The sequence below is a fragment of the Oryctolagus cuniculus genome, chromosome 9 (genome assembly GCF_051225735.1).
Source record: "Oryctolagus cuniculus isolate XC-2025 breed Fujian yellow rabbit chromosome 9, ASM5122573v1, whole genome shotgun sequence".
Classification (NCBI taxonomy): Eukaryota; Metazoa; Chordata; class Mammalia; order Lagomorpha; family Leporidae; genus Oryctolagus; species Oryctolagus cuniculus.
This window is the reverse complement of record NC_142875.1, coordinates 12,391,848-12,409,931: the sequence shown is the minus strand read 5'-3', so window position 1 is coordinate 12,409,931 and position 18,084 is coordinate 12,391,848. Positions and strand designations below refer to the sequence as shown.

The window sequence follows — 18,084 nt, the reverse complement described above, 5'->3', positions numbered from 1 at the left end:
CAGATTGGGCTGTCACTTGTCAGGTAGACATGGCGGGCTGGGAGTTGTGCTTAGGGGGAGAGGTGAATTGAGAATGAAGGGTGGGAGATGTCTGAGAGTGTCCTGGGTCCACTGTGGTACTGAAGAAAGAAATTTTAATTATGCTCAAGGTTTCTGAGCACTAGTTTGAGAGTCTCAGACAGAGGTGCTTGAGTATTTTTGTTGTGGTTGGTTTTGTTTTCCCTCATTGCCGTATTAAACTGGATCCGTCAGTTCAACTTGGGAAACCATTTTTGGCTCTCACCTTTTTTGGTCACAAGAATATATACTTTAAGGTTAACTTATGATTTGTACTTGGCACATCCATCTTTAAGGTTTAAATTTATTTAATGTGACAAGGATTCATATTTGCTTTTTAATCTTTGACCACTGCATTTTGTAAATTTGTTATTTTGAATAGTTTTCACCTCAGAAATTTGGTTCCAATTCTGTTTGACTCTATCTTGAAGCTTTTAATAGAAATTCATATATCCTTTATTTCCATGGAGGAATGGAGATTTCATTTCACTTTCAATTGATTGTTAGAGATAAAATATAGCTGATTATTATTTGGAAAAAGCTGCATGAAAATTTCCTGCTTTATTATGATTTTTAAATTGCAAATATTGATTGCTTACACAAAGATACATAGTGATTATATATAGAAAAAATGTTGATTTTACCTCAAGTATTTTAAAATTAAAATGACAAATATAATTTTATATTAATCTGAAAATATATTATCTGAATATATTAACCTGAATATATATAATCTGAATATAATTTTAGTAAACACCAAAGACAGTTACATCTAGGAGTCCTGGGTAGCTTAACTTTTGGAATGGTATTATTGAAAGTAACTTAAAATTTTAAGTTCTGAACTAAATAAGAGAGAGTAATACTCTTTATTGTCTGCTATTTTATAGTGGGTTGAAGGCGGAATTTTTAAATTTGTACTAAGTTTTAAACAAAGCTTTCCTAAGCAAGCTATGGTTTTAAAGATGCAGTGATGATAAAATGAGCTCTTTAAGTTTTTTGGTGCTAAAATTAAGAAAATGAAAGTTCTCGGGCATCTTCAGTTGCCATTTGGGGCCTATTTAAATATGGGGAGAAGTTGGTTGTAATTTTAATGCTTTCAAAGATACCGCATTAAGTCTTTCCTAGTTTTTAGTCAACATTCTGAATTGCATAGGACCTAACTTTGTGTACTGAAGTGTGTGTTGAGAAAATAAGAAGCTAATATATTTTGTTAAGTGTGCTGAATGTTCACGTAGGGAAGTAAATACGAATGCAGATATCCATATTTATATTTGGAAATACAGAAATACAAGCCCTCTGGGTATGTTATAATGTTACCTTTTAAAACCTTACAAAGAGAGTAATAGTGGTGTGATTTTTTTTTTTAAAGAGAATGAAACTATGGCTTATCTTTTGATGTCACCGTTTAATAAAGCCATCATCATACCCTCATGTGGATATTCTAGACAAGAGGTTCTACATGTGGTCCCCTGATAATTGCCTAAATTAAAATATTAAAGGCCTACCAGCCGCGGTGCTGACCTTTTCCTGCCTGGCTGCAGACAGGCGAGCTGCCGCTGCCGGAGAAGGCGTCTCCCCACAGGTGAAGAGCCACTGGGGCTCCTGTGCTCCCACCACCCCTCTGCCAGGTTGGGCGGCCGAGGCCTGCCGTCGCAGCAGCCTCCATTCCAGTCCTCTGTCCTCAAGAACCCCAGGATAGGCTTCGCAGGCTTAAGTATTTTGATTGACTTTTAAATACTTCAGATTCCAAAACTTTGTCATAATAATTTAATAAATATTCTGTCCTTAGCAACTGCTCACTTCAAAAGTTTTACATGGCTAACCTCTGTGCCTTACTGCTGGTGTCAAACTGGGAGGCGAAAACAAGACTAAGCGATGTGCTCACGGCCTTGTTGGCTGCTTCACGGCGACCAGGCTCTTCAAAAGAATATTTTGAACTGGTGCTATTTTTTTTTCCCTCCATGAAAATCGCAAAATCAGAACTCTAATTGGGGCTATGTCCTTACAAAGCAAAGCCCTGGGAAAAGCTGTGTAAACATGAAAGCCTCGGGGACTGACAGTAACAGAAAAATAGTGTTTTACAGTGGAGAGGGAGAGGCAAGAGAAGGAAAGTGTTGCCGACATGAAAGGGTCCAGCCTGCCTTCCTGTGGAGCTGAGGGGCGCTTGGCTGGGGCTTCCTGGCCCTCGCCAGGAGGGTCTGGTGGGTGCCTCCGAGGGGGCAGGGGGCGTCCTCCGAGCTGTCGTGCACGTGGAAGCAGCACCCTCGTGTAGTCGTGGGTGCAGCCTAGCGGTGGTTTTGTTTCTTGTTTTTTGCTGTTTCTTCACTGGAGAGCAAGAAGTATGTTGACCTACGTGGTGATGGATCAGGATCGTTTGGTCTCTGTGTGTGTTTAGGCTGTTTTCCTATTTTCCAGATGTGGGAATGTTATTCAAGATTGAAATTCTTCTTCCTGTTTCCTCCGTGGTCCATGGAGATTAAATTTGTGATTAAAAAGTTGCACAATATGAAGCTACTCTCAGTGTTCTCTTTCTTTTTCCCAGGTCCGGGTTGACAGCGGCATCCAACCAGGAAGTGATATTAGCATTTATTACGATCCAATGATTTCAAAAGTTAGTTCCCTTTCTTAATGGTTTCTTTTGGTTTTCTTCTGAAAAAAAAAAAAAAAAAAAGGAAAAAAGCATGTGTTTGGTTAGAAACTGTGAAAGCGAGCCTTTATTTGAATCATGTGCTGTGATTAAAACAGGAAGTAGTGCACTGACCTAAAATTGGAGGCAGAGCTGATATTTTTCTCTGAGAGATACTGCAACATCATGCTAGCTTGCAGTACTTCCGCCTCTTCCTATCCCCACACCATTCCTGCATGTACGCACACACACCTATGCACACACAAACACACGCGTGTCTAAGCAGTGACCCAGCCCAGCGTGCTGCAGTGAGAGGAATTAAGTTGTTCTTTTGGCCACTCCTGAAAATTGCCGGAGATGAAAGTATAAGTGGCAGCGATATCAAGAACTTGGATTGACAGGTAGTATTTGTTAGAGTACTTTGGACCTTTTCCATTTTTACAGTTTGCTGATTACTTAGCTAGTTTTGGCATAACTAAATGTTATGTAAGCATGTATAAAGCGTGGAATTGCCCACTTTTCTTTTAACTTTTTGGTTTTGCTCATCTGTGCTTGAGCTTTTAGGTCTTTAAAATCTTAATACCTTATTAATTAAAAAATACTTCCATAGTTAAAACTGTGGATTTTAATTAGAAAATGCAATATTCTTTGAAATGTTAGATTTGTGTTGCAAAATGACTTATTAAACCCTGTTTCTCAAGATGTTTTTTTTTTTTCCTCTGAAGGTAATTTTTTATTGTAGTTGCAGTAAACAAAGTATTTTTTGTCCTTTTTTTATTGAAGTTTGGATACTAATATTAAAATGAGCCTTATTTCATTTTGACATCATTTTGTTTCCTAGAGAAACACCATTTAAAGTACATAACATTATAGATTGATTTTTTTATTTTTATTTTTTAATTTTTTGCCAGGAATAGTTAGACAGTGAGAGTTATAGACGGAGAGAGAGTTATAGACAGAGAGAGAGAAAGGTCTTCCTTCTGTTGGTTCACTCCACAATGGCTGCTACAGCTGGCGCTGCGCCAATCCGAAGCCAGGAGCCGGGTACTTCTTCCCGGTCTCCCATGTGGGTGCAGGGCCCAAGCACTTGGGCCATCCTCCACTGCCCTCCCAGGCCACAGCAGAGAGCTGGACTGGAAGAGGAGCAACCGGGACAGAATCCGGCGCCCCGACAGGGACTAGAACCCGGTGTGCTGGCACCGCAGGCAGAGGATTAGCCTATTGAGCCACGGCACTGGCCCTATAGATTGATTTTTAAATAGGCATGTTTCCATTTTTTGCTAAACATATTTCTATTCAGAAAAACAGCTGGCCAGCGCAGCGGCTCAATATCAAGTACCCTCTGCTTCTGTGGTATATGTGTAAAACTGTGAATGGTTCTTAAATTCATCTTCTTTTTAATTTTTACTTTGCTTTTTAAAAATTTGCCTTGGGTGGATGTTTGGCCTGTGGTTAAGGTTACTGGTTAAGACATCTGCATCCCACAGCAATTGCCTGGGTTCAGACTCCTGATTCCAACTTCCTGCTGATGCTGACCCTGGGAGGCAGTGGTGATGGCTCCAGTAACTAGCTTCCTGCCACCTGGTGGGTTGATGTGGACAGGGCTGCTACCTCCACGCTGCAGCCACTGTGGGTATTAGGGGACTGAAGGAGCCAATGAGGGCTTTCTCTTTCTATTGGTCTCTTTGCCTTGCAAATACGTAATTTAAAAAAAAAAAAAGGCAAAAAAGTTTTCTTACTTTTAATGAGTTATAGAACTATAGCTATTAAGGATATCAAATTTGGAAACCACAGGAAAATAGAGAAAAACAAACAAAAAAAGCCTTACCTAAGCCAACCATGATCCCAGTTGTTCACATCCTATTCCAAATGTTCACATTTTGATAGAACTCCTTTTAAATTTTTTTCTATACTTATTTTTGTTTCGTTTATATTTGTTTCTGTTAATAGCTCTTTACTGTGGCATGCAAATATAGAAGAGTCTGAAATAGCTTGATTCTAATATTTATTTACTTTAAAAATTCTTAATTAAAGTAGCTTAAAAACTAAACCACTTTATTTCAAAAGATGTCATGGTAAGTTTGTTAGGAAAGTTTTTAATTTTTATTAGAATGAATCATTTAACATATAGATAGACATACATTGGTTTCTGTTTGCTTTTAGTTAATCACATACGGCTCTGATAGAACTGAAGCACTGAAGAGAATGGAAGATGCGCTGGATAATTACGTTATTCGAGGTAAAAAGAAACATTTGTGGTCTTGTTGTATATGACCCTAGTTCTAGGGAGCCAGTTCTAGGAAACACCTTGAATGTTTAGGAGAGGATTCCATGGACTGTTTACTCACTGTGTTTTTTTCTTTTAAAGATTAATTTATTTATTTGAAAGGCAGAGTTGCAGAGTAGGGATGGGGGTGGAGGGCTAAGAGAGAGAGAGATCTGTCTGTCTGCCTGCTGGTTCACTTCCCAAATGTCCACAACAGCTGGAGCTGGGCAGATCTGAAGCCAAGAGCCAAGAGCTTCCTCTGGGTCTCCCAAGTGGGTGCAGGGGCCCAAGCACTTGGGCCATCTTCTCATGCTTTCCCGGGTACGTTAGCACAGAGCTGGATTGGAAGTGGAGCAGCTGGGACTGGAACCGCACCCATATACGGTGCTGACCCACTATGCCACAGCACAGGCCCTTTATTGTATATTTTAATAGAAATAAGAAAAGCTTGAGGCCGGCGCTGTGGCTCACTAGGCTAATCCTCCACCTGCGGTGCCAGCACACCAGGTTCTAGTCCCAGTTGGGGCACTGGTTCTGTCCCGGTTGCTCCTCTTCCAGTCCAGCTCTCTGCCAGTGGTCCAGGAAGGCAGTGGAGGATGGCCCAGGTGCTTGGGCCCTGTACCCGCATGGGAGACCTGGGGAAGGCTCCTGGCTCCTGGCTTCGGATCAGCACAGTGCACCAGCCGTAGTGGCCATTTGGGGGGTGAACCAACGGAAGGAAGACCTTTCTCTCTGTCTCTCTCTCTTTCACTCTAACTCTGCCTGTCCAAAAAAAAAAAAAAAAAAAAAAAAAAAAAGCTTGAATTAATTAAAGTGAGGTTTAAGTATAGTTGTTTCATTTTCTTTAGTAGTCCTATAATGTATTTATAAATATATGCATGTGTATATACACATATATTTTAAAATTTTATTTGTTGAACAAAAACACATATACACAGATACGGCTCCCATTTGTTGGTTTACTCTTCAAATGTCTAAAATGGCTAAGGCCAGGCCAGGTCAAAGCCAGGAGCTGGGAACTCCATTTAGGTCTCCCATGTAGGTGTCAGGGACCCACTGAACCTTTACCCCGGTCTCCCAAGGTCTGCATTAACAGGAAGCTGGAATCAGGGGCCATAGCTGGATCAAACCTACATACTGTGATGTGGGACATGGGCTTTGTAACTGGCTTCTTAACCAGTGGACTAAACACCTACCCCGTATCTTAAGTTATTTAATCAAACTTAGGATTTATGACTTTTTCTAGGTGAGAATGTAGAAGTGTAGTGATTACTGGTTGCAATTATATGTAGAATGCAAAATTTCAGCAGAAAGAGCCATTGGCCACTGCAACTTAATACCAGTTTTGCTATATTATTTTCTATGTATTTGTTTTGTGTTTTTGAAACCGGGAATTTGAAAAAAGTATGGCAATAATAAAGCATAGAGACCTACATTTGACTAGTTTCAAGATAGTGTGATTAGCTCTTAGCTTTTTGCTTCTCTGATTAGAGCAAACTGTTTTCTGGGAAGTGCAATTTTGCTTCTTCATGCACGTATGATAGTTCTAATGTTCAATAACATGTGATGTTATTCCCTATTAGGGTGTGTAGTGATAAGTGAATTAGGGGCAGCCATTACATTTAGCTAATTAAAGCAAAGTTAACTTTAACCCCCTTGAAGGAGGAAACTACATTCTTGATTTTATCAGCACCTTTTCAATAGTAATGAAAAAAGTACTTTAGATCAACATGAATTAATCTTTAACTTCAGAATAATGGATTTCATATCACATTTAAAGTTGAAGATATAAGCTCACTTTGAATTATGAATAGATAGCATGGGTCAAAACAGAGGAGAGAAGCTATTGTTCTCCTTCCTCATGGCTCCCTCGGTATGAGTGGGAGGCTAGATTTGGAGGCTAAAGAGATAGAAGGGTGATGAAGTGTGATGGAATACCTCTCTGTAGACTGAATGGAAGTTTTTACAAATTCAAAATGGTTTCCCTCTTGTGGACACAGCCACAGCATCTGAAGCTTGGCAAGTGGATTAGAGCTTTGCATGAAACAATAAATGCACATCGCACTCCAAGGTAGGAAGCCCAAGTTAGCAGTGGAGCGTGCCAAGCCCTTGCTTTGCCCCTGACTGAGTGCATTTGTGAAGTGAACAGTTTGTACAATTATACGTTAATGGCCCTGAGCAGAGTCAGGAACCTCCCCCATTTGTTGCATATCTGGCTTTTTTTTTTATTTTTTTTATTTAAGAGGAAGAGAAAAAGAGACAAAGATAGATACAGAGGAAGAAACATACATTTGGGTTTATTCCCCAAATGCCAGGAGCAGGGAACTCAGTGCAGGCCTCCTATGTGGGTAGCAGGGACCCAAAGTGCTTGAGCCTTTGCCTACTGCCTCATAGGGTTATTTTTTTGTTTGGGTTTTTCTTTTTTTTTCTTTTGACAGGCAGAGGGGACAGTGAGAGAGACAGAGAGAAAGGTCTTTATTTTTCCGTTGGTTCACCCCCCAATGGCTGCTGCGGCCGGTGCACCGCGCTGATCTGAAGCCAGGAGCCAGGTGCTTCCCCTGGTCTCCCATGCCGGTGCAGGGCCCAAGCACTTGGGCCATTCTCCACTGCACTCATGGGCCACAGCAGAGAGCTGGCCTGGAAGAGGAGCAACTGGGACAGAATCCGGTGCTCCGACCGGGACTAGAACCCGGTGTGCCGGCGCAGCAGGCAGAGGATTAGCCTAGTGAGCCGCGGCGCCGGCCTGCCTCATAGGTTTTACTTCAGGGAAGCTGGGATCCAGAGTGAGGCCATGAGTCAAACCCAGGCACTCTGGTAGGGGACATGGGCGTCCCACCTGTGCCTTACCTGCTAAGCCAAAGGCTTATTCCGCATCTGCCTTTTCCTGCTCATTTTCGTCTAATGACAATTAAGCCTTGCAATCAACATTTTCCTTCTTTTTTGCATTCCAGTTTTTTCCTTGTTAGATTAGGAGAAATTCTTCCCTCTCTTTCCTTTTAGCCTCCCGTTTGTTAACTAATAAATGGTGGTGTTTGCAGTGCTGGTGTCTCATATGGGCACCAGGTCAAGTCCTGGCTGCTCTACCTCCTGTCCAGTTCCCTCTATTGTGCCTGAGAAAGCAGTAGAGGATGGCCCAAGTGCTTGGGGAGTGCACCGATGTGGGAGATCCGGGAGAAGCTCCTGGCTCCTGGCTTTGGACTGGCTCAGCTCTGGCCTTTCAGGCATTTGGGGAGAGAGTGAACCAGCAGATAGAAGATACATCTCTCTTCCTCTCTCCCTTCTTCTTTCTCTGTGTTTCTGCCTTTGAAATAAATAAATAAATAAATCTAAGAATAGATTGATAGTCTCAACCTGAAAAACTAGTGGTGAGGATGAGGGAAGGAGATATAAAGGGCTTGCTACTTTCTTAGCTCATGTGATTCTGTACTAGATTCCATCTTCTACTCTGTCTCATCACAATTATAAAACCACATATTTAAAAGTCATATGTCATAAATTATATTATCAATCACCGATATCAAATGTATTAAATCACAATAAATAATATTGAAAATCAAAGTCATTCCAAATACTGTGTGCTCTAGTTATATACTTTCATTGCACCCTGTGATAATGCTTGTCCAGAGCATTTACCATCACTGTAATAAAATAATTATGTAATTAATTGCTAAATGTTGGATTATCCCATAAGAATATTACACGCATGAGGGCACTGATGGTGTTTAATCTTCTTTGATTGCACATTGTTGTTGCTTATAGTTGATTAATAGTTAATCACATGATAGGTGATTAATAAATATTTGTTGGATGAACAAGTGAATGAATGAAAGAATGATACCACTCCTGATTTTAAGGAGTTTCTCTTATATTTGGCCTGGGAAACACATGAACAGAACAGATAAGTAAGATGTAACTTTGTAGGAATTCAAGGAGTGGGCAGCACATTTTTCTTTTCTCGCCTCTCCCATGCGATCCTTTGGAAGTAACAGGGTACTGTGTTGGGACTTGTCGATGATTCTGCTGAGAATTTTTAGTTTGTGTTCCTCTGCAGTGCAATGGCAGCATTTTAAAAAGGACTGACAACTTAACATGTGGAAAAATGAAGGCAGTGTGGGACACTCAGACATCTTTGGAGTGTGACTTGTACATTTTTAAAAATATTTACTTATTTGTTTATTTGAAAGGCAGAGTTGCAGAGAGAAGGGAAGAGATAGATCGCTCATAATCTTCTGAGAAAATAATATGGCATTGGATGTTAAAATAAAAGTGCATGCGTTTTGAGCCAGCTTTTCAGCTTTCGGGAATCTTTCCTTTAGAGTTAAGGATGATGTTCCCAAGGACATTTACAAAAGCATTGTTTGTAGTAGCCAAAGTGCTGACCAACCACAGCATGCATCAAATGGATGAATGAGTGAATAAATTATAATGCATCTTTACCATAAGATACTATGCAGCTGTGACATAAAGGCATGTCCATGTGTGTTGTTAAAGTGGAAAAGCAATTTGCAGAAAAGAATGTAGTGCACTCTCATATCATCCCATCCTAATTTTTTTTCCTTATTTTTTATTTGAGAAGCAGTAGAGAGTGCAAGCAGGTGCACTCCATCCTCTGATTGTCTCCAAATGCCTGCCTGCAATGGCTAGGGCCAGATCCAGAAGTTGGGAACACAATCCAGGTCTCTCACGTGGGCAGGACCCCCATTATCTTCTGCCTTGCAGAGCCTGCATTAGTGGGAATGTGCAGTGCGGAAGAGGCACCAGCTCTCAAACCCAAGCATTCTGATGTGGGACACAGGCATATTATCTGCTAGGCTGTACACCTGCCATCTTCCTCCTAAAATATTTTTCTTTGTGTTTAAGTGAACACAATAAAAGATATGGATGTAATAATGTAATACCTTAGAATGAATTTCTTTTTTTTTTTATGCTTTAAGGGTTTATTCAGGAGGGGTTATTCTTGTTGTTTTTGGTTTAGTTGTTTTTTTTTTTTTAGGTATTTTTTTTAAGATTTGTTATTTTTTTTTGAAGGCAGAATTACAGATAGAGAGGGAGACAGAGTGAGAGATCTTCCATCTACTAGTTCACTTCCCAAATGGCTGCAGCAGCCAGGCTGGACCAGGCTGAAGCCAGGAGACAGGAACTTCAGCCAGGTCTCCAGGTGGGGGCAGGGGCCCAAATTTTGGGCTGTTTGCTGCTGCTTTCCCAGATGTGTTAGCAGGGAGCCAGATAGAAAGTGAAGCAGCTGGGACTCAAACTGGCACCTGTATGGGATGCTGGTGTTGCAGGCAGCAACTTAACCCATTAAGCCTTCATGCTGACCCCTTAAGGTATTTTCAGACCTATAGTAAAGTTGAATGAATAGTACAGTACATACCTCTATATTCTTCAGCTGGAATAATTGTTAAACTTTTAGACATTTGCTTTGTTGCTGTATGCTCCCTTTGCCTTTTCCATCTTCTTCCTCACTTCTCTTCCTCTTTTTCCTCTCTTCATTATCTCCTCTGTTTTTTTCCTGATCTAGTTAAAAAGAAGCTGCAATTATCATGACACATCACTCATATATACTTCACCATGCACCATAAGGCTAAAATCATGTTCTCAGAGAACCACAACCCCATTATGACATTGAAGGAAATTAATAATTACCTAATAATATCAACTAGTGTATAATCCATATTCAACTCTACCTAGTTATCCCTAAAGTGTTCTGTGGATGGTCTATGTGTGTGTGTGTGTGTGTGTCTGTCCTTCTAATAAAATGAGAATGAATACATATGTATACATATACATACATGCATATGTATGTATGAGGCATATGTATATGTATGTATGAGGCATATGCATATATGTATGTATATGTATACATATGTATTCATTCTCATTTTATTAGAAGGACAGACACACACACACACACACACACAGATCTTCCATCTGCTGCCTCACCTTTCTGATGCCTCCAGTAGGCAGGGCTGGGCTAGGCCAAAGCCAGGAGCCTGCAATTCCAACCAAGTTTCCCATGTTGATGGCAGGTACTCAAGTACTTGAATCATCATCTGCTGTTCTCAGGATGTATTAGCAGGAAGTTGTATCAGAAGCAGAGCAGTCAAGACTAGACCCACATACTCTGATATGAGATGTGGGCATTCCAAGCTGATACTACGCCAAACATCCTATCACCTTTGTTAGTCCTTTCTATTAACCTCACCCATGGTCCAGTCAGAATTTACACAATATTTTTTGTTATGTCTCTATTATCTTGCCCTCCTTTGTATTTTACTTCATTAACTTTTTAGAAGTCTAGGCAATTGACTTGTAGAATGTCCCACAGTGTAGATTGGAAGAGCCAGTTTTGATTGTTTGAAGGTAACTGGGAAGTGAACTGAGAGGAAGGGAGTTGTGCTGGAATAGGTAATCTTTGAATTGAGGGTTTTGGTACAGTTATTGAGGATTAGAAGACTGTAGTGTGTGAGACACCAGGTGGCTAGGGTAGATGACTGCGTCATCTGAGGTGAGGCCGGTAGAACTGAGATGCAGGTGTTGTGTGGATCATCCGCACAGGGAATGGCATGAGTTAGGACGGGAAGAAAGATGGTAAGCCAGGTACTGTATCGTTAGTGAATGTTGGGTTGTGGCAAGGATGTGGTGCGTGAAAGGGAACTGGAGGAGGTTTTATAGCTGAAGTGAGCCTCCAGGTTAGCAGAAGTTTCTCCAAGGTTTAGAAGAAAGGATGTCCTTGGCACGGCAGTGGATTACAGGGAGGCATATGTGGGCTGCTGGAGGTGATGTCACCGAGGGCATTGAGGGTTTCAGCTGAGGAGAGGGGTGAATGGAATGTTCTGTGAAGATAGAAAGCATATAATAGACCTGACTGACCATGGAGAAGCTGTCTCAGAAGAAAGTATAGAATAGCTAGAAGAGGGAAGAGGTATTTAAGCAAAGTAGGTGTGATTGGTTCAGCTGTGATTTGGAGGATAATGGCTGAACAAGGAAGCTTTGTGTGCGGAGTGTCAGAAGTACCCTGGAGAAGAGTGATTTCCGGGGCGTCCTGAGGGGCTGTCTCTGTATACTTCATCTAGATGACTTTTGATGCTTTTTGCTTTAGCCCGTGCCACTGCTGTGTGCATTGTGGTCTAGTGCATAGCTTCCCAAAATGGGCTCTCGGCAAATGTTTTTTACCTCTACCAGTCTGTTCTTCAGTAGGGACAGAATCATCTCTTTGCAGTACCAGACTAATTATTTTAAGTGGAAAAATGTTTTTCCTTTTCACTGTCAGCATTCTGACCCCAAATGTATAGAGGTTTTCCCCCTACCAAGAAATTACCCAATTCTCTGCAGACAATTCTCCAATTCTCTGTCCTTTCAATTTGGTTCACTTCTGAAACCATCTACCTGAAGGGGCATCAGGTTAAGGGATGATTCCTAGGATATGGCCCCCCACTTCAGATAGAAGAGATGAGCATGGCCAAGTATGAGGTAGAGGCATGGGTTCCCATGCTCTGAGCTTGCCTTCCCTCCTAATGCCTTTGTGTGTTCATCATTCTGGAAGCTCTTAAAATTCTATTATTCACAGTTTTTAGTACAGGCTCCCTTGAGTGAATGTATATGTGTATTTTTAAAGATTTGTTTTTCTTTATTTGAAAGGTAGAGTAACAGAGAGAGAAGAGGATCTTCCATCCACTGGTTCACTCCTCAAACGGCCTCAGTGGTCAGGCTGAAGTCAGGAGTCTGAAACTCCATCTGGATCTGCTAAGTGGGTCGGAGGGGCCCAGGTTTCCCAGTGCATTTACAGGGAGCTGGATCTGAAACGCAGCAACTCTGATATGGGATGCTGACAGCACAGGTGGCTTATCCAGCTGCACCACAGTGCCAGCCCTTAGGTAGGCATGTCTGATTACATCATTGGCCACTGGTGATTCAAGTCGGTTGCCAGCTCCTCTTCCTTCCTCAGTGGTCTGAGGGTAAGGCTGTAAGTTCCAAAACACTGGCCATCAACCCCTGTCTTCTAAGAGTCACTGATTAGCATAAGCTCAGGTATGATTGAAAGAAATTTACTATGAATATTGAACAATGTTCCTCTCACCCCTGCCAATCAGGAAATTTTGAGAGTCTTAGGAGCTCATTACTAGAACCTGGACCAGAGACCAAATATATAATTCTTTCTTTCTTTCTTTCTTTCTTTCTTTCTTTCTTTCTTTCTTTCTTTCTTTCTTTCTTTCTTTTTTTTTTTTTTTTGGACAGGCAGAGTTAGACAGTGAGAAAGAGAGACAGAGAGAAAGGTCTTCCTTTTTCTGTTGGTTCACCCCCCAAATGGCCGCTACGGCCGGTGCGCTGCGTAGATCTGAAGCCAGGAGCCAGGTGCATCTTCCTGGTCTCCCATGCGGGTGCAGGGCCCAAGCACCTGGGCCATCCTCCACTGCCTTCCTGGACCACTGGCAGAGAGCTGGCCTGGAAGAGGAGCAACTGGGACAGAATCTGGTGCCCCAGCTGGGTCTAGAACCCGGGGTGCCAGTGCTGCAGGTGGAGGATTAGCTAAGGGAGCCACGGCGCCGGCATAATTACTTCTTTTAATATTACCATGTCACAATCACTTCTCTACTTAAAACCCTTCTGTGTCTTCCCATTTCCTTTACATGGCCTACACAGCCCATCTTGGGTTCTGCAGAGTAATTTTTGCCAGTTTCTCTCCTGCCTTTTGTCTGAAGTCACCACTTTTTTCATTTCCTGGAAAGAACCATCATCTCCCCACCTGAGGACTCTTCAGTTAGGCTGTACACTGAGCACTTGGAACCAGGAAAATTAAACAAAATGATAACTTAGATTTAGTTTACTTTTTTCTTTTGTGTCATTTTATATAAAGGAGGTTGTTGAGAACTGCCGGTGGAGGGGGTGTGTTGTAACGTAGCAGGTAAAGCTACCGCTTTGTGTCCCTGTAGCTCCACTTCCAATCCAGCACTCTGCTAATGGCCTCGGAAAGCAGTAGAGGATGCTCCGAGTGGCTCCTGCCACTCATGTTGGAAAACCCTTGAAGATTATGATTATGCATCCTAGCTTTGGCCTGGCTCAACCCTGACTCCCCTGACTGGGGAGTGAACCAGCATATGGAATATCTGTCTCTCTCTCTCTCTCTCTGTAACTCTTCCAAATAAATAAATAAATAAATCTTTTTTTTTTTTTTTTTTTTTGACAGGTAGAGTGGACAGTGAGAGAGAGAGAGAGAGAAAGGTCTTCCTTTGCCGTTGGTTCACCCTCTAATGGCCGCCGCGGCCGGCGCGCTGTGGCCGGCGCACCGCGCTGATCTGATGGCAGGAGCCAGGTACTTCTCCTGGTCTCCCATGGGGTGCAGGGCCCAAGCACTTGGGCCATCCTCCACTGCACTCCCAGGCCACAGCAGAGAGCTGGCCTGGAAGAGGGGCAACCGGGACAGAATCTGGCGCCCCGACCGGGACTAGAACCCGGTGTGCCAGCGCCGCTAGGTGGAGGATTAGCCTAGTGAGCCGCGGCGCTGGCCGTAAAGTGTTTTAACTATATAAATTCTTGGGGCCAGCGCTATGGCACAGCCGGTTAATGCCCTGGCCTGAAGTGCCGGCATCCCATATGGGTGCTGGTTCTAGTCCCACCGCTCCTCTTCCTATCCAGCTCTCTGCTATGGCCTGGGAAAGCAGTAGAAGATGAGCCAAGTCCTTGGGCCTCTGCACCCATGTGGAAGACCCGGAAGAAACTCCTGGCTTCAGATTGGTGCAGCTCCGGCCGTTGCAGCCAATTGGGGAGTGAACCATTGGATGGAAGACCTCTCTCTGTCTCTCTGCATCTCCTCTCTCTGTGTAACTCTGACTTTGAAATAAATATATCTTTCAAAAAATAAACTATATAAATTCTCAAGTTAAGGAATGTATAAACAGGCATTAATTTCTAGTTAGTAGGTTTGCTTTTCATCCTTTATGTGTTAGCAGTTCTCAAACTAGTCTATGCATATTCTGGGATTGTGGAAATAAGTATATGTGTTTTATATGGTGGCAGCCAAGTTTTTACCTGTCAGAAAAGACAGTTACAGACAGTGGGGATGAAGAGGGGTAGAATGAATCCCGTGGTGTTGGGTTGAAATTGGAGGTATCACTTAAAAATTTAAAAATTAAAGCCCTGGCCTGAAGCGCCAGAATCCCATATGGGTACCGGTTCTAGTCCTGGCTGCTCCTCTTCCTATCCAGCTCTCTGCTATGGGCTGGGATAACAGAAGATGGCCCAAGGACTTGCATGGGAGACCCCGAGGAAGCTCCTGGCTTCAGGTTGGCGCAGCTCCGGCCATTATAGTCTTCTGGGGAGTGAACCAGCAGTTGGAAGACCTCTCTCTCTGTTTCTACCTCTCTCTCTAATTCCGTCTTTCAAATAAATAAGATAGCTCTTTAAAAAAAAATTGGAGGTATCAGTTATGAATGTGTGGGTTTTAACATAGACTGAGAATGTGTAAATAGCGCATATGTTCACTATTGGCATTCTGGGAAGATAGTTATTTGTTGTCAGGTGGCTGTACTGTGCCTTGTCAATGTCCTTTCCTCTGGAAGGACTACCTGGAACCAGAGCTCTGTGATAGAATGTCCCTTGTATTCAGGAGGAATACAAGATGAATCTGAGGCATCTCACATAAGCAAGCAAGCAGGCGCTCAGAAAATGACAAAAAGACATAGGGGCCAGCTAGGAGGGGCTCCCATTGGCCAAGTCTGAGGAAACTTAGCCACATAATAAACAGTGCTTGCAATGGTTCGTAATCTGTGGAATGAAATAAGAGCCCTTGAGTTAGTGCTGACATAAATAGGTAGGTCAGATAAATGTGGGAGAAGGCACAGTCTTTCTTAATGTAGATTTCAGAGTAATAAATTTAGTTTGGCAAACACTAAATTATTAAGAATCATCAGTGGTTGCTGGGAGTAGTGGTGAAAATTTGAGAAGAAAGTGTTTGCATGGCTTCATAATGTCTGCCCATGAAATACTTACTAATCACAATGTGGAAGTAGTGCCCTGACAATGTAGTAAACTTGCATTTAACCACATGATCAAGACTAACCTCACTGGTAGTGGAATAAGTCCGCATTGTATGTCTCTTGCTATGATGCTCTGAGAATTTCTGTGTCATTCTTGCCAAACATATATAATCTGAAAAATAATCAAGAAGAAACATCAGGCAAACCAAATGGAAAGACATTCTACAAAATAAATGGTGTCTACTCTTCAGAAACATCAGGTCAAACACAAAAGTTGAGCAGTTTCCTTAGATCGAAGGCAACTGAAGACCCATGAGAACTAAATGCCACGTGGGATCCTGGACTGGATCCTAGACCACAAAACACGTAGGGAAAGTCATGAGTGGGACAGTTGGTGAAATCTGCGTGAGGTGTGCAGGTTGAGCACTGATGTTGTTGTGTCATTGCACTCTGATTCTGACTGTGGTACTAGGATTACAGAAGAGACTTACCTTCCTTTCTGGAAATGCGTGCTGAAGTATTTAGAGGTAAAATGGCAACTTCTCTGCAGCTTATCCTTGAATATTTAAGAGGGAAAATTACATGCGTGGTTGCATAAATAGACAAGATTAGTGATACAGTAAATAAATGTGGTAAGATGTTCATATGCAGAGACTCTAGAAGTAATTTTCCATAGTAGATTTTGGAAATTTTCTTGTATTCCGAAGTTATTCCAAAATAAGGTTCAGAAAATAGGGACGAGAAGTCGTTGTTCCCTCCTGGCCGCAGCCCCTCCTGCTGCCGGTGCACCAGAGCCGGCAGCGTCAGGAACAAAAACAGATGCTGTCCTGGACTTGACTTATGTATCATTCGTCTGGATGATTCTGAAGGGTAGATGAGTTTTTAAAAAATTGTCTTATGAAGGCTAGAAAAGGAAGGACAATTTACTGTTTTGTTGGTACCGCTTACTTGTTCAAATATGAATGTTTTTATCCTGAGCTGGTGGTGAGCTTTTGTTGACATAGAGGAACTTTAGAGCAGACATGTAATTTGGTTAAAGTTGATTTCTAAGTCTCCATGAAATAAGCAGTGGCTTTTTGCCTCTGTTTGATCCTGGCAGCGTGTGCAGCTCATGTCTGGCCCGTGTTTGGGAACCAGCAGGCAGCCAGGGGCAGGCTGCTGCTGGGGGCCTCCGCTGTGGCCCCGTCGTGATTTCCCCATACAGATGGGACCTGCTGAACTCTGGCAGAGGTCATCCTCAATTCCCGCTCTCAGACTCCCAGTCATAATTTTTATGAGTATGTGATTAATAATACTGTTGAAGTTGTAAACTAAGTCTCGAAGAATACCTCTTCTGTCCACCTACTGTTTAGACAAGATCTGTTCAAACAGCATTGTCTTTCTTGGGATGTGGAAAGAAAGCAAATTAAATACAAAATGGTAACTTTCAAAATATGTAGAATAATTTTTAATAGTTCAACGACTTTTCCCATCTCTGATTTTATGAAATTTTAGGTCCCAAATAGTTTGCTGAATATTGTGCTGTTTTAGTGCTAGAATTAATGTACAGTGGTTTTCTGGAACAGTCAGTGAATGCACCTAGATACTGCTTTCTCATTTGCCATTGTTTCAGCATATAATCCTTAGGAGAGAAGAGTAATAATTTGATTTTGTGTAGTAATATATATTTTTATTTAGAGAACATTAAAGGGAAAAACACTTCTATGTTTCTAATTTTTTAAAGTATCACTTAGTGAGATAAAATTTTTATTTTCATGATGTATTTACCATTTAAGTAGATTTTTTAAACACCATGCTTCATTTGTGTGCTTGAATGGTTCCTTTTATATTGAAGATATCAAATAATGTTTGCTTATAATTCCTCTGAGTTACATTTTCTAAAATCAATACCTCTTTTTCAACTTTGAATGGGAAAAAAAATGTATCATTTTCTTGTAAAACTGTATGTCTTTTAAAATTTTTTTATGTTGTCAGTCACAAATTGATCACTGGGTGTCAGAAAATAATATTATTTTTGCTCAACTTATCATTAGCTGTTTCTGAGAGCTGTGTTGTATTTTGCTGAAATCAGGGTCTGGTTCCAACTATGTTGGTACTGGCCACACACAAGATCAAACACAGAGCTAGAAAATTTACGCTCACACTAGACCATAACAGGA

General features: G+C 41.7%; 1 protein-coding gene across 9 annotated transcripts in view; it reads left to right on the top strand.

Moving 5' to 3' along the window:
- Window positions 1-18,084, top strand: part of PCCA (propionyl-CoA carboxylase subunit alpha) — a 432,698-nt gene that overhangs the window by 207,447 nt on the left and 207,167 nt on the right. For 6 of the 9 annotated variants that reach the window (XM_070048637.2, XM_051850469.3, XM_008260152.5 and 3 more), the window contains 2 exons: window positions 2,600-2,668; window positions 4,847-4,922. In XM_070048637.2, coding sequence (XP_069904738.1) covers window positions 2,600-2,668; window positions 4,847-4,922 — 145 coding nt within the window. Of the gene's footprint in view, window positions 1-2,599; window positions 3,085-4,846; window positions 4,923-18,084 lie in introns of all 9 variants that reach the window. The other 3 variants (XR_016212709.1, XR_016212708.1, XR_016212710.1) reach the window with 1 other exon arrangement.